The following is a 21,665-nucleotide window of genomic DNA, read 5'->3' on the forward strand; positions in this document are numbered from 1 at the left end:
GCTGGTGTCATCCTCCAAAACCAAGGGGTCACACCAGAACAAGAAAGATGCCAAAACCCCCATATCCTCCCAGAAGAATCATTAGATATAATAGCCAGAGAATTCTGGTCCCATATAGGCAGGGACGGTGCCCTCTCTGTCAGCAGGAAGCAGTTACAGAAGACTGAACTCCCTTCAGCACTCCTTGAGATTAAGGGATGGAATTCTCTGAGAGGGAAGAAAGGAGGGGGAAGGGACCCTAAGACCCATAGCAGTGAGTTCGTTTTGGCTCATACATACCTAGTCCTCACCCAGGTCAGTGCCTGAAAGGAACCAAAGAAAGATATAGCTCATCAGTCCATCATTAGCATAACCAAAAAAGGAAGGGCCCCTCCAAGTCCATATAATGTAGGAATCCCAACCTTGAAGAGAACATCTGGGTTTGGGGACTTAGCTGTCACAGGAGTTCTCTGAAGGATTTAAGTTTCTAAAAAATAAATTTGGTGAGTGAAACTTTTATAGAGCCTCAGATAGGGATTTGGGTATTCTTTAGGGTTTAGGGGACTACCCTTGACTTGGGCTTATCGTACTGTGGCCATGTGGCATATCTAGTGGAAGCTTGCATAGGAGTAACCACCAGGACAGCTTCTCAACTCTATTTGAATTCTCTTAGCCACCGAAACCTTATTTTGTGCCTTTCTTTTCCCCCTTATGGTCAAAAAGGCATTCTCAGTGCCTCAATGCCAGGGTCAGGCTCATTCCTGGTATCCGTGTCCCACATCACCAGGGAGACACACTCACCTGGGGAGTACTGTCCCATGTCATGGGGCGGGAGATGATGAATTTATTTGAATTATGAAAGAGAGCTTTGCTGGATAAAGAATTCTTGGCTGGCGATTTTTCTCTTTCAGAGTCTTAAATATGTCACACCACTGCCTCCTGCCTGCCATGGTGCCTGCTAAGTAGTCAGTACTTAGTCTTATGTTGTTTCTCTTGTATGTGATGAATCACTTCTCTCTTGCTGCTTTCAAAACTTTCTTCTTCTTTTCAGCATTTGCCAATCTAATCAGTATATGTCTTGGAGTAGATTTATTTGGATTTATTCTACTTGGAGTTTGCTAGGCATCTTTGGTTTGCATATTTATGTCATTTAGAATGGTTGTGAAGCCTTCCCCGACTATGTCTTCAAACACTTTTCCTAGCCCTTTAGCCTTCTCTTCTCCTTTTGGGACACCAGTGATTCTTATGTTTATTCGTGTCATGTTATCCATCATTTCTCTGAGATCCATTTCACATTTTTTGATTCTTTTCACTGTTTGTTCTTTTGTGCATTTGTGTTTGGTTACCCTGTCTTCTAATGCACCTATTCTTTCTTCTCCCTTTTCAAATCTGCTGTTGTGTGTCTCTAGTATATTTTTAATTTGATCCACAGTATCTTTTATTTCCATAAGGTCTGCTGTTTTTTTATTTACTCATTCAAATTCTTCTTTATGCTCTTCTAGGGTCTTCTTGATTTCCTTTATGTCTTTTAGTCATCTCATTGAAGTTGTTTTAGAGATTTGTTTGTACTTCTTCAATTAATTGCTCCAAATTTTGTGTCTCTTCTGGCTTTTTAATTTGTTCATTTGGCTTATCCATATCTTCTAGATTCTTGAATTGCTTTGTGATTTTCTGTTGACTTTGGGGCATTTGCTTGTATTGATAAGATTATTTTGAGAAAGGCAGGATTATTTGAGCTTGTATATATTTGGGAGAGCAGTTGCTGGAGTGCAGTTTCCCAATCCTATCAGCAGGTAGCACTCTCAAGCAGTCTTCCTCAAACTTCTCTGGTGCAGTGTGCAGAGTCCAAACCGGCTGGGGAACCAGTCAGTGCACTAGTACTCCATATGCTCTAGGAAAAACCTGCCCTGGGGCTGTGATGTGGACCCTGAGCAGTTAGTCAGGGAGTCTGCTCATAGGGCACCCTGCAGATGGATGGTGCCCCACTTCCTGCCTGCTGTGCGCCTGCAAGTCTCTGGGGTGTGAGAGGTGCTCCTGATTGCTGGTATGGTGCCCTCTCATTTTCCTGCATCTCATGAGTGCACCCCAGACTTCCATTGGGGTTGAGCAAATGCTGCCTCCCAGGTTCCCTCACAGGAACTCCTGGCCATCTGGCTGTGGACAGTCACCTCTCCAGCTAGCTGCCATGGTAGGTGCACAGGAGTGGAGAGCTGCTGCTCACTCCCTTGCCCGATGGCAGTCTCACTAGGGGGTCGGAGGAGGTCCCATCCAGAACAAATTCACTGTGTCTGTTGAGGCATCATCTCTCTCGTGTTTTTGTCAGCATCCCCTCCACATACTGTGGGGAACCATCTATGGCCAGTCACTCCCCCTAATCAATTAAATATTAAAATTACATGGTAACAAGTTTAGCAGGTATAAACAGATTTTGGAAGAGACTTGGGCCATGGTAAGCATATAACTCAACTGGTGGAAGAAGAAATGTGAAAATATATTAGGAAATAGTCTCGACTGTAAGCCTCAACTAGTATGTTTTACAGAAGAGAGACATTATTGTAAAGAGACAGTTAAGGGGGTCAATAGTTGGGTCTCTCCTTTCTTAAAAATGCCTGGGCCCCTTCCAGTTACAGTGCTCTAGCACTCCTCATTTTCACAGCCAGGTGCTTAGGTGCACTCTCCAGTTCTTTAATTCTTACTCCTCAGCTGTAGTAATCTGACTTCACTCCTACCACCCCACTGAAACTGCTCTTGCCAGAGTCATCAACAACATTCCTGTTGCTAAATTCAGTGAAGACTCTTCAGTATTTCTTGACATCTGTACAACATTTGTTACTATTATTCATTCCCTCCCTTTTTCAGTGCTTGCTTTTCACAACTTCCTAGAACCCATACTGGCTAGCTTTTCCTTTTCCTTCACTGATCACTGTAGTTAGAGCCTAGTTATTCTCTTCTCACTCTGCACAATTCCTTGAGGAAGTTCGTCCATCCTATAATTTCAAGTACCGTTTAATATTGATGAATTCCACTTACATGTGCCACAGCCACTTCAAACATAGCATGTCCAGAATTGAATTCATCTACACCCCCAAAGCCTCCCCCCTTTCTGTGTTCCTTGTATCAGCAAATGGCAATCACCATCCATTCCCTCCAGTTCTAAGCCAGAAATCTGGAAAGCATCCTTAACTCCTTCAATTCTCCCTCCTCCCATATCCGTTCACTCACCAAGCCCTTTTGATTCTGCCTTTAATATCTCTTAAGTCACTCTTAATTCATCCTATTCCAAGTTCAGTCTACAATAATTATGCCCTGATTACAGTAACAGCTTCCCTGTAGAATGATCTCCATGTTGCAAACATTTCAGCTCACTATAGGGTGAGTGATTTCTCTGAAGTACACATCTCTCACCTGATTAAAACCATTCTATGGCTCACCCATTGTCTCCAGAATAAGGTTGAAGTCTTTCATCCCTCCCAAGGCTCTCCATTTTCTAGTCCCCACCCGTTTCAGCCTTCACTCCTTACAGTCTTTGGTGTTTGGATAATTACTATAAGTTATTCAGATCTCGGCTTGTTCCTTGTTACTCTTAGAAAAATCTTCCTTGACACCATTCCTCCCCTCTGTAGCCTTTCAGAGTACCCTCTATTTACCCCTATCATACAGCTCTCACTTAGTGTAGTATAATTGTCTATTTATTCATTTATCTTCTCCACTATGCTATGATAGCTCGGTCCCAATCAATTTGCCCTTTCATCCCCACTGCCTATCACAGTGACCCCAGACACACTATGTGCTTATACTTATTGAGTGGATGACCTTAAACTAGTCACTTAGTCCCTCTGAACCTCAATTGCCTCATCTGTTAAAAGGGAATAATCCCCTGCCTACTTTATGGGGTGGCTTGTGAGATAATAGAAATGGCATTTAGCATAGTAGTTAAGCACATGGGTTCTGGAGCCATGCAGCCTGGTTTTTAATCCTAGCTCCTACCCTATTACTAGCTGTATGACTTGGCAAGTTATTTAATTTCTCTATGTTTTAGTTTCCTTTTCAATAAAATGTGAATAACCATAGTATCCTCCTCAGGGATGTGTTGTGAGGACTGAATGCATTAATACATGGAGAGCATTTATAACAGTGCCGGAGCACACAATAAATGTTAGCTATTAATTACAACATGTTTTATTTATAAGCTCTAAAAAAGTATATATATTTGTAAGGTATCGATGTTATTAGTTTGAGTGTTTTAATGGAGTGAAGGATTGATGTATTAGTTAGGGTCTCTAGGGAAACAGAATCAGTAAGAGATATCTATAAGATTTATAAGAGTGTCTCACGCAACTGTGGGTATGCACGAGTCCAAATTCTGTATGGCAGGCAGCAAACTGGCAACTCCAATGAAGATGTTCAATGAACTCCTCAGGAAACAAACTGGCAACTTTCACAAACTCCTCAGGAGACACTTCGCTGGTCGGCCGAAGAAGAAGTGAAGGTTCTCTATCTGTCTTGCTTAAAAGTCTTTAACTGATAGGATTAAATTCAGCTGACTGCATTCTCTCATTGTGGAAGACTACCCTTATTTGATGTCATCAGTCACAGCTGCAGCCAATTGACTGATGATTTAATAAACCAGCCTGTTGGTTTATTAACCAGCCACAAATGTCCTCTCAGCAACAGTTAGGACAGTGCTTGCTCGACCAGACAGCTGGGTACCATCACCTGGCCAAGTTGACACATGAACCTAACCATCACAGTTGATATCATTATTCTTTTTTTTTTTTTAATTAGAAAAGTTGTAGGTTTACACAACAATCATGCATAAAATACAAGATTTCCAAATACCACCCTGTCATTAACACTTTGCATTGGTGTGGTACACACTCATTACAATTGACGAAAGCACATTTTTATAATTGTGCCATTAACTGCGGTCCATGGTTTAACTTAGAGTTCATTCTTTGTGCAGTGCTGTTCCATAGTTTTTTTTTTTAATTCTATTACTATATGTACAACATAAAATTTCTTTATTCCCTCAGGATAATACCATAGCTTATTACAGAGTTTATTTTCAAAGTCTTAAATTCAAATTGCCATTCTTGATTTACATGAAATTTTGTTTCTTTTAAAAAAAAAATTGTGTCCAATATGAAAATAAAACTTTGAAAATGCTTCCTTGCTGACCCCAAAATGTTTTTTTGAGTCTAAATTCATAGTAGGTGGAAGTTCACATTTAAATAAGAAAGATTAGCTGGTTTAATTTATAAAAGACAATTATTATGTCTCTGACTCCTAATTTTATTTTTCTGTATGATTTAATTATATAACAATTCAGTGTTTGGAAACTATGAATTTGATTAAACCTGTCATTCTGCAATAAAAATAGAAAATAACAAGAACATTTAGTTTTATGCATATGTTTATCTGTAATAAATTTGCTCTTTTTATTAAAAGTCCTTTTTAATCTAAAATTTAATTAGATAGTGAACATTTATATGTTGACTTAGGACAGAAATCCCTAATTACTCTTTTTCTGATTCTTTTTAGGGTTGGTGGTTCCAGGATTTTACTCAGAATGACTTTAGGAAGAGAAGTAATGTCTTCTCTTCAGGCGATGTCTTCCTATACTGCAGCTGGCAGAAATGTTTTACGATGGGACCTGTCACCAGAACAAATTAAAACAAGAACTGAGGAGCTGATTGTGCAGACCAAGCAAGTGTATGATGATATTGGAATGCTTAATATTGAGGAAGTAACTTATGAGAACTGTTTGCAGGCATTGGCAGATGTAGAAGTGAAGTATATAGGTGAGTAGGATGCAAAAACACATCAATATTTAATTTTATGGGCATCAAAACCCATTTTATGCTTTCTGGCTCAGCAATCAGTTTTCCAGTTTTATAAGAGATTGATTTTTACATAATGACTAATTAATTGCTTAGAATTAAATCACCTAAGTTTTTTTTTAAACTTTATGTTAACAAAGGTGCTGTAAAATATACACACTTATTACACTGCTTTTTGGAGAGCATTTTGACAAAGCTTTTAAATTCTTACCCTAGCCCAGTAATTCCACATGTCTGCATGTATTCTAAGGAAATAATCAGAGATACAAGCAAAATTTGTGCATAAATTTATGTATATATAGGTACTCTATCATAGCAAAACCTTGGGAACAACTTCTAAATGTCAATTGACAGAATGGTTAAATAAATTATGATGCATCCATCCTCTGTAACAGCCATTAAAACCATGTTTGAGATCAGTGTTTAATGACACATAAAAAGAGGACACAGAAGAAAAGTAAAAGAAAATACCCACATTTTAATAATGGATAATTTCTTGGGTGGTAGGTTTACGGTTGATTTTTGATTTCCTATTTATGCTTTCCTTAATTTTCCACATTTCCTACACCAAACGTATATATTTTTTCATAATGTATCAGGCCCTTTGAGTTATAAGGAAAGAGGACTACTTAGCTTCCCTGTAAGGATTGGACATATTTTGTAGGATAATTATGGCTACACAATCTTGGCTGTATATCCAGACTTTCTAAGAACATAGCATAGCTGTAAAGCTGGATCTCATAAACACATGTATGCATTTTGCAATTTGGAAGATTGTCCAGGTCATCTCCTTGCCCTCACCAGTGTCTGAACACCATGAGTTCTGTACCCTGTCTTCTACTGTAATAGGGACTTAGCTACTTTCTCTCTTATCTCTCTGCATTTGTTTCAGTTTCTGCCCTAATACCAACCGATTCACTGTCATTACTATACACTAAATCGTGTTACAAGTCTTGAGTTTAAATTCCTGAATAAAAGGATTGGTTAGTCTCATTTCAGAGTCCAATGTACAGGGAAAACCGTTTGGCAGTTTCTTAGAAAGTCAAACATAGAATTACCATATGACCCAGAAAGTTAAACAAAGAATTACCATATGACCTGGCATTCTCGCTTCTAGGTATATATGCAAAAGAATTTAAAACGGACTTGAACAGATATTTGTATTTGAACAAATGTTTAAACAGATATTTGAATAATGTAGCCTCATTATTCACAATAGCTAAAAGGTAAAAGCAACCCAGGTGTCTATCAACAGATAAATGAATAAACAAGATGTGGTCTACACATACAATGGACTATTACTAAGATGTTAAAAGGAATGAAGTTCTGATATAGGCAACAACATGGATGAACCTTGAAGACATCATGTTGAGTGAAAGAAGCCAGACATAAATATTATATGATCTCACTGATATGAAATAATTGGAATAAGCAAATTCACAGAGTCAGAAATTAGAATATAGGATTAATTAGACTAGCACGGGTTGGGGTGGGGGTGGGGAATGTGGAGCTAATGCTTAATTAGTATAGAGTTTCTGTTTGGGGTGCTGGAAAAGTTTTGGACATACTTTATATGATTCCACTTATATTAAATACCTACAATATGCAAATTCATAGAGACAGAAAGTCAATTACAGGTTATCAAGTGCCAGATGAGGGCGATGAGGATTTTGAAATGGGGAGTTACTGCTCAGTGGTGTACAGTTTCTGTTTGGGGTGATAGACAAGGTTTGGTAATAGATGGGGGTGATGGTAGCATAATATTGTAAATGCAGTTAATATAACTGAATTGTACATGTGAAAGTGGTTAAAAATGGGAATTTTGTGTTGTGTGTTTGTTACCACAATAAAAAATATAGGGGGAAAAAAAGCCAAAAGGGTGGGATTGGTTCCTAATCAGCAGCTCTCTGCCAGCAGGCAACTTCATTGCCTCTCTCACCCTATAAATGGTTTGTCCTTGGGTCAGGTGCTCACTTCTTCCATCACTTATGGCAAGATGGTGGAACAGCTTGGTAGTGTATGCATTTGAAGAATATAAAAATCAGGGAGGTGAAATAAGCCAAACCTTAAAGAAAGAATTATTTTAAATTATAGGTCCCCCCTTCCCCCAGTAATAGATCTTTTGAATATACTTTTATTTTTGTAATAGTTGTTCCTGCTCTCCTATAAATACATCTTTGCAGGCTAATCAGCAAAAATTTTGAGTTTGGAAATAGATTTAAAGACTAACTTTCTCTTATCTTTGCATATTTTCAGAGTTCATTATGCCTCCTGTAATAGCTGTTAAAACCTGATTTGTCCTTTATCAGGTATTGGGCATTATTTATAGCTCGGCAGGGATACCTCAAGTCTGCTTCCAGGTCTTTGTGGCAAAGTAAGGAAGGAAATGGTTTTCAGCATTATTGTTTGTTTAAGAATATGTTTCCAATTTTAGGCTTGTGTTTTTTATGTTGCTCATCTAAGTTCTTGAGCAATTTCGATTCTTTCTTACTATCTGTTTGGGCTAATTTTTAAAAGTAAACAAATTGTAACTGTATATACTAAATTATTAATTAAATAAGTGCTATATGTATTAAATTTTAAAACTTCTATTCTGTTATTTCTTTATCCAAGTGATAAAAGCATAATTACCTAATGTGATGGTTAAGTTCATGTGTCAACCTGGCTAGGTTTTTGTGTCCACTTCTTTGGTTAAGCAAGCACTGGCCTAATTGTTACTGTGGGGATAGTTCGTGGATTTAAATCATTAGTCACTTGGTTACATCTTGGCTATTACATCTGCACTCAACAAAGGAGATTGCCTTCAGCAATGAGAGAAGTCTCATCCAATCAGTTGAAGGCCTTAAAGGGAGACCGATGAGTTCAGCAGTAAAAAACAATTTCTGCCTGTACTTCAGCCAGCCAGTTTTCCTGGGGAATTCATACAAACCTGCACTGCAGTTCCCAACTTGCGGCCTGCCCTACAGAACTTGGACTTGCCAATCTCCGCAGTTGCTTGAGACAATTTCTATAATAAATCTTTAGTATTTATATAATACATATTATATATATATAATATATATGTAATTCCTGTCAGTTCTGTTGCCCTTGAGAGCCCTGACTAATTTAATTTACCTAAGTTGATTTTTTAAAAATACACATCATGGATTTATTTAGATACTTGTGGCAATGTTTTTTGTTTTTTAATTACGGCTTTATTTGTAACAATGTTTTAAGAGAACTGGTATGAGTGAGGTAGCTTGTTTAACTCTACAAATTCTTGTTACGTAAAGGATAGATCTACTGTCTACAATATCTCATGTGTAAATTTTATCTATTTACAATACCTTCAAAATACTGAAGATAATAAAATAAAAATATATTCATTGTCACAGCATAGTCAAAACCATCAATATAAGCCATATTCATTTTTGTTCTATAGTATGGCTTATTTCACTGGCATCAGAGATTTTTGACCAATTAACATCAAAATACAAGTGTTATAAAATACTTAAGAACCAAGTTTAATATGTGAAGATTTGAATAGACTACATTACCATCGTTATTTAAAAGGAAGTAGCCCCACTATCCATTTGCTTACTGGATATGTCTTCTGAGATTTCTGGGAATCTTGGAATCCTCTGAAATTCTATGGAACTTTTTGTGTTTATATGCATGTGTGCATTTTGGGGTGATTATATTCTCTAAGGAGTCTGTAGTAAAAAAAAAAAAAAAAAAAAAGTTAAGAGCTCCTGTTCAAAACAAATCTCATCTCTCTAAATTGATCTGCTTGTTCTTAAACAGTGTTTCTGCCACACCTCACACTTGGACTCCCCACCTCTCCAACCCCCTAGTGAACCCATCTTCCTGCCCTGCCCATCTTCTAAGGTCCAATCCAATTGATCCCTTCTCCATAAAGCATTACCTAGTACCCCTGCCCTTGGTTGTTGCTGCCTTTGAACTACAGCCCTGTTCATTTGATAACTAACGTGCTTGTTAATTGTTCTTTATTTTTTCATGTATATATCCCTCCTTCAATTTGAAGGCATCTGAGTACAAGAACTATGTCTTTATCTTTTTATATTCCCAGTTAATAAATTATACCTTAACATACTTTGGTAAGTGTTCTGTGCACAAACGTAATGTTCATAATATTGCCAACTGGAGTAGCCAAGTCCTGCATTAGATATTATTTCTTGGTAGCCATAGGAACCATTGCAGAAAGTTTAAAATGAAAAATTTATGTTGGGATAAATGTTTATCTAGTAGGAGGTATCTGGCTTAATACTGATTTGACAAGTACTATAGTGTTAATTTTTTTTTTTCTCTGTCAACAGTGGAAAGAACCATGCTAGATTTTCCCCAGCACGTTTCCTCTGACAAAGAAGTAAGGGCAGCAAGTACAGAAGCAGACAAAAGACTTTCTCGTTTTGATATTGAGATGAGCATGAGAGAAGATATATTTCAGAGAATTGTTCGTTTACAGGTAAATGATGTTATAAATCCCTTTAAAAAAAAAAACTACAACAATAAAGTAATAACCTTTGGCCAGAAATAGCAGGTATTTGAATTTTTCTGGATTTTTTCCCCAGTGATTATAATAATGAGCATATTATAAAATGTTATATTATACCAATTAAGTTTCTACTGAACTGCAAATTACATTCACTTAAAGATCAAAGAACAAGTGAAGAAGAATGTACATTGATAAATCTAGGGCTTTTTAACCACCATGAATTTGATGGTTCAATTTAAAAACCTCTTTGAATATTCAAAATACTGCAAAGTTTATATTAGATGAAATAAACTAAAAGCAAGTGAAATTGAGTTGTTTATTTGTAAATATCTTGTGCTTATGGCCATGATATTGGTGACGTACTGTTAACGCTGCACACTAGTCATTCCTGCCTGACATCCTTACACTTTTCAGGACTCATGGAAATTATGAGTAACAAATGTTCTGGGTGGGTTTGCTTTGAGTGTTTTTGATCTTTTCTTCACCAATATTGATTTGCTCCCTAGCATTTCCATCATATCTTTGCTTTAAATTTTTATTTTCATGACACTTCAGCAATTTGTTTGGAAAACAACCAGTGATTTACAATCCTGGATATTTTTGTTTAATTTTTACATTTTCCTTTTTGCAAAACCTCAATTTTTTGTTCCTTTTTAACAAATTATGACAACAGTTAAAGTAAAACATTTTAAATAAAAATGTTCCTTTATTTGTAACTCATTACAGAATATGTAATCAAGACTTTATTTTCACATGCATGTAAACTGTTCATGCTATTTAATTTCTCATGTCATATAAGCATTTTTCACCCTATAATTTATAATCATCTATTTGGTTCATGATAGCACTATAAAATAATATAAATTGTCACTATAAAATAATATTAATTGAAAATATCATGATAATTATTCTTTACTAGCTAAATTGTTCTCTTTTCTCCTTTTGACCACAGTTTTTATTCTATATGATTTGAATCATGGCTTTCATAGTCTTCTATTTCTATTTCATTCCCAAATAATCTAATTTCCTCTCTAGCTCTGTATAAAATATGTATTTTAGAATCTTTTCCTAAATTTTCTAATATCCTTTGATTAACTCTGTTTTCATCCTGACTCCTAAGTTCTCACTTGGATATTTCTAACCTCCAAAAGGTATTGCAATCTTAATGTCATTAATCAAGTCTGATGTTTTTGCTGCTATTTCACCTTCCTTGATTCTTATGCATGTCATCCAAAGGTATGGAAGATTTGTCGCTTCAGATTTCTTTGTTATACTTTTAAATTTTGTATATATTTGGGACTCATCCCACTAAATTTGGGACCACTAAATTTGGGAATAAATTGTTTTCTGTAGAGTATCACAGTAGATTAGCACACTATAGTGACCTAAAAAACACCAATGCCCTCATCTGATTTGTTTGGGCTGGTTCACTTCAAGATTTTATTGTAACAGTTTAGTTTCAGATTTGGTTCCATAATCTTTTTCTCTCTCCAGTGGAGTGATTACTGTCCTACATGTAGATCATTGTGTGAACAGTTTTAGAGGCTTCTACAATGGCTATTCAAGCTATATCAGAATAATTTTTTAAAAAACATTTTATTTCTTTTTACATTGGAGCTTGTTGGGTGACTTTTGTTTTCTTTAAACATCTTCCTTGACAAATGTTGTGTCTACTGAGATAGGATATTTTAAAATCTAGAATTATCAGAGTCATTTTAATGCTGTCTAATAAATGGTAAATCTTATCCCATTCATACCTAAAGGACAAAGTTAAATATGTCCAAGTATTCTATTTATTCTTCTTTGTAATACTGTAGGTGAAATAGGGTAACCATGATGTAACATATAAAGCCTTCATTAATAAAAAACCAGAAATTTCAGGCATGCTCTACTAAAATGAGGCTGCTCTGAATGTTTCTGAGATCTCGAGATACCAGCTGTGTAGACAATAATCAAATATAGTGTTATTCAATTTGGGTATAAAATATTTTCTAGCTCTGATGTTATTTTTCACTTAGGATTGATAAATAGACAAGTGAAATTACTTTACTTTTTGCCATTCTTTGTGCAAAATCTGTACTCAAGGAGTCTACTAGTCACCTATCATTGCATAACATATTAATCCCAGACTTAGTGGTTTAACACAAGAACAATCATTTTGTTATCTCTCACAGTTTCTGTGGATCAGGAATTCAGGAAGGAATCACTGGGCAGTGCTGACTTGGGGTCTCACTTGTGGTTTCAGGCAGATGGTGGCTGGAGCTAAAGGAGGTGGGACTAACCAGGCATTCCCCTTTCTTCATGTAGTCTCAAGGCATCTCCATATAATCTCTTCACATGAGGTAATTTGGGCTTCCTCAGAGTCTGGCTGCATCAGGGTGGCAGAACTTCTTACATGGAGGCTCAGGGCTCCTTCATGAGTGTTCCAGTGAACCAGGGAGAAGCTGTATTGCATTTTATGGCCTAGCTCAGAAGTCACACAGCATCACTTCTGCCATTCTGTATTGGTTGGCCAGTCACTATACTCATCCCAGATTCAAGGAAACAGGGCCTAAATATCACATCTCCATCTGAGGAGTACCAAACAATTTGTAGTCATGTTGCAAAACCTCCACAGTAACAACTTGGTTGACTAACTGGATGGATGAAATTATAATAAAGTGTGAGACTGACCAATGTGCTTTGGTCTTCCTGCCTCCCTCCCGATGTGGCTAGTAACACTACTTTACATTTCTATAGCAATATAGTATTCTAATTTAACCTTTATACCAAGCTTGTGAGGTAGCCCATTTTTGTAAGTGAAGAAATAGAGCTTCAGAAATGGTGATTTTCCAGAAGCCACAAAGCTAGTTGGTAAGGAGCTTGCCAGAAGTAATGTCACTGTTAAACTCCTCAAGGGAGGGAGGTATCATGTTTAATTCTATTTTGTATCCTGGCACAGTGCCTGGTACTAAGTAAGCTTTCAGTAAAAGTTCATTGAACTACAGTGAGAAACCAGTTAGTGGCAGATCCAGAAAATAGGCTTCAGTAATTGGTGCTGGGACATGGAATTATCCACATAGGAAAAAATTAAGAGGCTCTCTTCCTCACAACCAAACTGTAAAACAGTTTCTAATTAACTAAAGCCTTAAAAGGCCAAACTTTAAAAATTTGGGGAGTTTGTAGGAATATCTTTATTACATCTGGGCAGGGAACAAGACTCAAAAAGTACTAATTTTAAACTTACAATGCTGATAAACTTTATTACATTAAAATAAGGAACTTCTGTTCATCAAAAACTCCATAAAGAACATAAAAAGACAGACCAAATACTAAAACTATCAAAGCATTAGTATCTAGGATTTATAAAGAACTCTTCAATCAATGAAAAAGACTAACATCCCAATAGAAAAATGGACAAACCGCATGAAGAGATATTTCAGAAGAAATACAAATGGCAGTTAATGAAAAGATGCTCAACCTCATTAGTAATCAGGGAAATGCAAATGAAGACCACAGTAAGATACTGTTTATACTTAAAAGATAGGCAGAAATTAAGAAGTCTGACAATGCCAAGTGTCTATGTGGGTGTAGATCAATGGGAATATTTGCTTTTCTAGTATGAGTATAACTGATTTAAAAAGAAAAGTAACAAATTTAGGGGAAAATTTAATGCTGTCTTATAAAGTTGCTTCTCACATTCTCTGCAACCTAGTATATCCTCTCCACCACCCCATCTTGGTGTTTATCTAGATACTTCTGTTTTTGCATTTTGTATACAGACAAATTAGAGCAAATGTTCATAGCACCATTACTTACAATGGCAAAAACCTGAAACAACCCAGATTTCCCTCAACAAGAAAATGGATCAGTAATTTATATTTACACAATGAAATATTTTATAGTAATCAAATAAATAAATTACAACAATATGCAACAACATAAACTTAGTAACAGTGAAAGAGAAAGAAAGAAGTTGCAGAACACTCATACAGCATGATATGCTTATCTAAGGCTCAAAAAGAAGCAACACTAAACAGTATGTATTCATAAGTGGTGTTATGAGTTGTCTCCCCAAAAGATATGTTGAAGTTCTAACCTTGAGTACCTCACATTGTGATCTTATTTAGAAACTGGGCTGTTGTGGATGTAATTAGTTAAGAAGAGCTCATACTGGAGTAGGGTTGGTGCTTATTCCAATATGACTGGTGTCCAGTGATAAAACTGGAAAAAATAGTTTAACACCTTTTGTATAGATTACTTGAAGAAGAGGTAAATGCAACAGTGTTATTAATGTTCTATTTCATAAGTTGAAGTTGTTTTAATTTGCCTTCATAACTTGCATACAAGTAGTTAAATTCATACATGTGGTTAGATTCATTTGTAGATAAAAAATATTGCATAGAAATTAATATATGAAATTTGTCCTTAATTCTACCAAAGAAATAATAGAAAAACAAGCAAAAACAAGGATTTCCTCATCCTTTTAACTAAAAAATGGCCAAATGTCTAAAGTCAGTCATTATGACCACAGGTCTTGGTATTTGCCAGTCCTGACAAGAGTCTCGATTGTTGGCTAAAAGTCAGTGTTAGTGGACCCAGGCAGTGGATTCTTTGCCCAATGCGTTCAAATGACCAGTTCCTGAAATAGCAGAGTTTCACAGAAAGAGTTTGTTGCTAGGCTTAAAGTGGGAGAGCAGATGGCCTATTGGCCCAAAAATCTGTCTCCCCCAACTGCAGTAATTCTGATACTTGTGCAGTATTAAAAGATGGGCAGGTTTTAGTATTCAGATGATGTCATTAGAAGTAATCTAATTATTGAGCGTGCACAGATTGATTACATGCTTAGTTGCAGAACATGTGTAAGAAAATGGTGGCCTTAGTATGGGTGTGATTTTTAGTATTATAATGAGGTATAGGTGATTTATAGGTTAAAGTCTAAGCTACTGTGTATGTGAGGCGGGCCCATTTTAATTACAACCAGTTTTGGTTATCCGTATAATTTTGGACTTGGGGTGGATTACTTCTGGGCTGACCCAAGACCCTTCATTAATAAACATTAGGGGCTGTCTTTAGTGATCTTAAGAATCTAAAATTGAAAAAACTAGATAAAATGGGTACAAATCAAGATTAGTCACAAGGTTTTTACATCACAAGGGCACAAGATCAAGGCTATACAATCATTATCAGAGACCAAGGCAGCTGAATTACAGTTCAGAGAGTTCAGGTATTTTCCTCTGTCTACTCTAATATACCAGAAAGTAAAAAGGAATATCTATATAATAGTTCAGAAACCATAATCATCCCTTAAATCCTAACTTCCTTGTTACAAAAGAAGGTTTCAGCCAAATTGTTGAGAAAAAAATTGACAGTGTCTTCATCTTAAAACAATCCAGGCGGAGGGATCCAAGATGGAGGCATAGAGAGGAGTGGAAGCTAAGTAGTCCCCCTGGAACAACTTAAAAAAAAAACAGAAACAACTAGTAAATAATCCGGAATAACTGCAGGGGGACAAACGTTACCGTCCACTCATCATACACTAACCTGAATTGGGAGGATTGCCTGGGATCACAGCATAAAACCCGTAAGTAAGAACTGCAGATCCAAATTGGGAGACCCCTCCCCCACAGCCCGAGCTACAAAGCCTCATGGTGCCAGAGAGAAGCTTTCTCCCAGCAAGCGAATATAGCTCAGCTGAGCTCCAACTGGGGTTTTAGTTAGCGAGTGTGAACTGCTCACTATGAGGTACGAATCCCCAGCAAGTAGACAGAGGCTTTGGGTGACAACCGACCTTGGAGAGCTGGAGGGTTGCCTCGGACTAGCTCTGTTCCTTTTTTGACTCAGTGGAGAAAGCCTCAGCCATTTTCAGGGGTGTGGCACAGGCAGAGAGAGACCATTGAAATGCTAATGACCTCCCCCTAAGGCATCTATCTTCTCTAAGAGGAAAGGGGTGGGGCCCAGCTCTACTACCTGCCTTTCATTCAGAACTTACACCAGTCAAGAATTATAGGCTAATCATTGCATCAGGCAGAGAGCGCCCCTGCATGGCCCAGCGGCCCGGGGCTTCCCTTGAGGGACGATGTGCACTAGTGACATAGCACAGCCTTCCCTCAGCAGAGGTCCTGGAAGATCACAGCTGAGAAGGAGGGCCCGTTCAGAAAACCCGGGGACCCTACATCAGTGCCGGTGGTTTGTGGGTCAGCAACAGTGAAAATCTGGGGCAAAACCGAAATGAAGGCTTAGACTCTTGCAACAGCCTTGAATCTCCGGCAACACCTCGGAGGTTTGAGTATTAAAGCTGCCCTGCTCCCGTGACCACCCAGACATATGCACCACGTTCAGGGCGGACAGCTCCAACAGCAAACCCAAACTGAGTTCACCAACTGAACCCCACAAAAATCATTTCCCCACACACCACAGAGACGGAGTTGGGAGAACTGACTTGAGGGGTATAGGTGACTCGCAGGCGCCATCTGCTGGTTAGTTGGAGAAAGTGTACGCCACCAACTTGTATTTCTGAAAAATTAGATTGGTATTTTTTTTTTTACAACTTGAAAGAACCCTATCAAGCAAAGCAAATGCCAAGAGGCCAAAAACAACAGAAAATCTTAATGCATATGATAAAACCAGACAATATGGAGAACCTGATCCCAAACACCCAAATCAAAATATCAGAAGAGACACAGTACTTGGCACAATTAATGAAACAATTACAATCGAGGAATGAAAACATGGCACAGGATATAAAAGACATGAAGAAGACCATGGAGCAGGATAAAAGGGACATAAAGAAGACCCTAGAAGAGCATAAAGAAGAAATTGCAAGATTAAATAAAAAAATAGAAGATCTTATGGAAGTAAAAGAAGTTGTTGGCCAAATTAAAAAGACTCTGGATACTCATAATACAAGATTACAGGAAGCTGAACAATGACTCAGTGTCCTAGAGGTTCACAGAACGGAAAATGAAAGAATAAAAGAAAGAATGGAGAAAAAAATTGAAAAAATTGAAATGGATCTCAGGGAGACGATAGATAAAATAAAACATCCAAATTTAAGACTCATTGGTGTCGCAGAAGGGGAAGAGAAGGGTAAAGGTCTAGAAAGAATATTCAAAGAAATTGTTGGGGAAAACTTCCCCAACCTTATACACAATATAAATACACAAAGCATAAATGCCCAGCGAACTCCAAATAGAATAAATCCAAATAAACCCATTCCAAGACATATTCTGCTCAGACTGTCAAAAACTGAAGAAGAGCAAGTTCTGAAAGCAGCAAGAGAAAAGCAATTCACCACTGTTTTAACAAAGAAAACAACATAAGACCAAGTTGTAACTACTTAGCAGCCACCACGGAGGCAAGAAGGCAGTGGCATGACATATTTAAAACTCTGAGAGAGAAAAATTTCCAACCAAGAATACTTTATCCAGCAGAACTCTCCTTCAGATTTGAGGGAGAGCTTAAATTTTTCACAAACAAATGCTGAGAGAGTTTGCCATTAAAAGACCTGCCCTACTTCAGATACTAAAGGGAGTCCTACCGACAGAGAAACAAAGGAGAAAGAGATACAGAGAATTTTAACAGACATATATAGAACCTTACATCCCAAATCACCAGGACACTCCTTTTTCTCTAGGGATCACAGATCTTTCTCTGGAATGGACCATATGCTGGGACATAAAACAAGCCTCAATAAATTAAAAAAAAAAACAAAAAAAAAAAACAATTGAACATATTCAAAGCACAATCTCTGACCACAATGGAATACAAATAGAAGTCAATAATTTTTGAATTGTAACTCCACTATTTACTTCCTACATGATATAAAATACACAAACTTTAATGACAAATCAGTGGTTTTGAACACAATGTAAAATATGTAATTTTTGACAAGAACTAGATAAAGGTGGGGGAATGGAGGAGTATAGGTACATAGTTTATAAGTCCTATTGAAATTAAGTTGGTATCAAAGAAAAACAAGATTTTTATGCATTTAAAAGTTTAATTTTAAGCCCCACAGTAAACACAAAGAAATTATCAGAGAATATGACCATAGAGATAAAAAGTAGAGTATGGATTAAGAGAAATGGGGGAAGGGGCAATGGGGAGTTAAGAAATGAGAGTAAAGTTGCTGTTTGAGGTGAAGGGAAATTTCTGGTAATGGATGGTGGGAAGGTGATAGCATTACAACATTCTAAATGTGATTAATCCCACTAATGGAATGCTAGGGAGGGGGTGGAATGGGAAGATTTAGGCTGTATATATGTTTCCACAATTGAGGGAAAAAAAAAAAGTCTAAATAGATGACAGTTGAATGCCAAGGATGGGATCTGAGGATGGAGGACAGGAGGCTCAAAGGGACATAGCTGAGACATAAGGAAAAGGAAATATAGAATGTAAGCTTTGTATCATTGTTGAATCTCTTGTACTTCTTAGCTGCGCTTAATGGGATTGCATAAAAGAATGTTCTTGTTCATGGCAATTGTATATGTGAATTATAGTGTTTGTTCAGGGATGTGTGCAGCTAGCTCTCATATGTTCAGAAGACAGAGCAATAGATGATGGATGATAGGGAGAGAAGGAGGGAGGGAGAGAGGGAGGAAAGGAAAGAAATAGCGGTATGACAACTTAGTGGATCGGGGTATCGGGCGGGTCAGGGAATGCTGGAGTTCTGTGTATGGGGTTTGTATTGTTTTTGCAACAGTTCCTATAACTTTGAATTTATTTCAAAATAAAATGTAAAAAAAAAAAAGAAAAGAAAAGAAATGAAGGGCTGGTACATGCTATGACAAGCATGAACCTTGAGCATGTTATGCTGAGTGAAAGAAGCCAGTCACAATAGAACAAGTATTATATGAAATTTCCAGAATAGGGAAATCTATGGTGATAAAAAGCAGATTAGTGATGAATAGGGCAGGGAGGATGAGGAGTTTGGTGAGGATGAAGGCTAAGGGGTACAGTGTTTCTTTTGGTGGTATTGAAAATGTTCTAGAATTGCTTGTGGTGGTGATTGTACGATTCTGTAAATATACTAAAAACATTGAATTGTACGCTTTAATTGGTTAAATTGCATGGTAAGCAAATTACATCTCAATAAATCTGTTTAAAAAAAACCAAAAACAATTCAGGCATGTAATATTTATCCAGTGACCTAAAGGTACATGAGGACTTCTTAGAGAAATAACGGCTGAATTATGCAAGCTAAATTTGAGAAATGTAGTTATTTATTGTGATATTGTGTACATTTTTTCAGAGCTATGTACTTTTGGTGTTGCCAATTTGCCTTAGCCAGTTAGGAAAGTTTTTAATATTACAGTGCAGATGAATAGGTCATGGAAATAAAATAAAGTTGCTTTTGAGCATCGATTTCTTCTACTCTACCAGCCATGGAGGCCCAGTACCAAATTAAAATACAAATTAAAAAAACAGTGCCGTTAAACTCTGGTGGGGGTGGAGGAACAATGGCCAGAATTCAGTTACAATTTAATTCACTTTACTTACAATTCCTTCTTGATTTTGAAATGTTTAAACCAAGTCACTGGCCATCAATGCTACTGAAATGTGAAACTTTGTCAGGCTTTTAAAGCCTTGGGACCCAGATACAAAACATGATCTTCCTTGGCTTAGCTTTCTCCCATCAGCCAGGTATACCTCATTTGTGTTTCCCTATCTCTCTTTTTGCTCACCATATTATATTGAAGTTATCTGTTATATATCTTTTTTTTCCCCCTTTATAGGACTTTTAGAGCTCCTCAAGAATATCCATCTTTGTTTCTCTGGTACCTGTTAAAAATAGGTACTCAGTAAATAAATGTACATTGCATGGAACTGAACTAGCCCCAGTTAAAATATGTCTTCATGCAATATAGGACCAACTCCCAGTGTCCTCTTGTGGCTCTGTCTTATGGTTCACACCAAAGTAGTGGATCATATGATGGCAATTTGAGTTAGTAGTTAGCAAGCAGACCTTTCTGAAGCATCCCTCCAGTCCAGGAATGCCAGCAGCTGCCTAAGAATGCCCTCTTCTCGCTGTTAGGTTAGAAACCTAACAGTGAATGTAATGGCTTGAAAGAAACTGCAAATATAACACATTTAATTAAACTGGTCTATTTCAGCTTTTGAAGCAGGCTCCTTATCATACTCTTGTCTTACTGTATTTCCATAGCAAATTCAGAGTTTCTGAGTCAGTTCTTTCTAAATGAGTAATTTATTTTCTTAATCTTCAGAGTTCTTTTAGCAACATTGTGATTTCTACTTTGTATTTACAGTGTGCTCAATACAGAAAACCCCACTGAAATAATTTTTTATTTACATATTTTAGAAACTAAAAATGTGAAGGTCTTGTGAAGAAAAGGACCAAGTCAAGGGACAGAAGGTGGGGAGGATTTGGGAGAATTTAAGAAAAAGTTTCATTTTTTATCATGAAATTTTAAAAAGTGGTAATGAGTTAAGGATGGCAATGTAGTAGTATGGCACATCAGGTAAAGAACCTAGCTAAGAATTTGAAGAATTTATTTCTATCCTCAGCTTTGCAGTAGATCTCTGTATGATTATAGGTCATTTGACCTCAGTTTTCTTATCTGTAAAATAAACATAATGTAAGAGTGTGTGTGTGTGTGTGTGTGTGTGTGTACAAGTTTATATAAAAGCTTTTTGTTTCAGGAGGTAGTTGGGGAAACTAAGTATTGTCACCACAGAAATTAAAATAAGGGCCCATGCTTTCATATTATATAAATTTTAAAATGGCTTCAGAGAACTTCAGCTCCCCTCTAAAGAGGAGAAACTTCACTCAAAGAGGCCTGAAGCCTGGTTCGGGTTAAAGGGGGGCAATTTTTGTTCAGGAAGGAAGGTACAGCCACAACAGAATGGTCTAGAAGTGTTGGCTGATTCCCTCTTAGAAAATCTTTAGGCAGTAATTCTGACCTTGCCAGGAGATTATAAAAGAGAATATTATTATAATCAGCTCTGGAACAGGAATGTGCTTTAGAAGCACATTTTATAAGTGCCTTACTCCTACTAGAGACCTCTAGAGATTTCCTGAGACTTCAGAGTCTCACTGGCAAAGGGTATCTGGTTATAATTGAGTCAGGTTTTTGAAAAGTGTACTTTTTATGGTATGTTAAATATTTCAGCACAATTAATTTTGGCACAGCCATATTTTATTTAGATCTAAAATTTTAATTAGACCTAATTCAGGGCTGAATTTTTTAAAATACCTTCGTACCTGTTTACATATGTATCACATGTTTGGGGAGTAAGTAGTTTTTACCTAATCTAGACTATTAGTTTTGAGTTTACTATCCTGAGTGTACCTCCAGGCTTTCTGAAGTAGCAGCCCTGCTGCTAGCAGATGTATATGGCAAATTCAGACC

General features: G+C 37.0%; 1 protein-coding gene across 1 annotated transcript in view; it reads left to right on the top strand.

Annotated features, from left to right (window-relative positions):
• Positions 1-21,665, top strand: part of NLN (neurolysin) — a 139,743-nt gene that overhangs the window by 37,337 nt on the left and 80,741 nt on the right. Inside the window, exons 2-3 of the mRNA XM_037801563.1 lie at positions 5,521-5,780; positions 10,136-10,284. Coding sequence (XP_037657491.1) covers positions 5,521-5,780; positions 10,136-10,284 — 409 coding nt within the window. The remainder of the gene's footprint in view (positions 1-5,520; positions 5,781-10,135; positions 10,285-21,665) is intronic.

Source organism: Choloepus didactylus, chromosome 13 (assembly GCF_015220235.1).
Source record: "Choloepus didactylus isolate mChoDid1 chromosome 13, mChoDid1.pri, whole genome shotgun sequence".
NCBI classification, from domain to species: domain Eukaryota; kingdom Metazoa; phylum Chordata; class Mammalia; order Pilosa; family Megalonychidae; genus Choloepus; species Choloepus didactylus.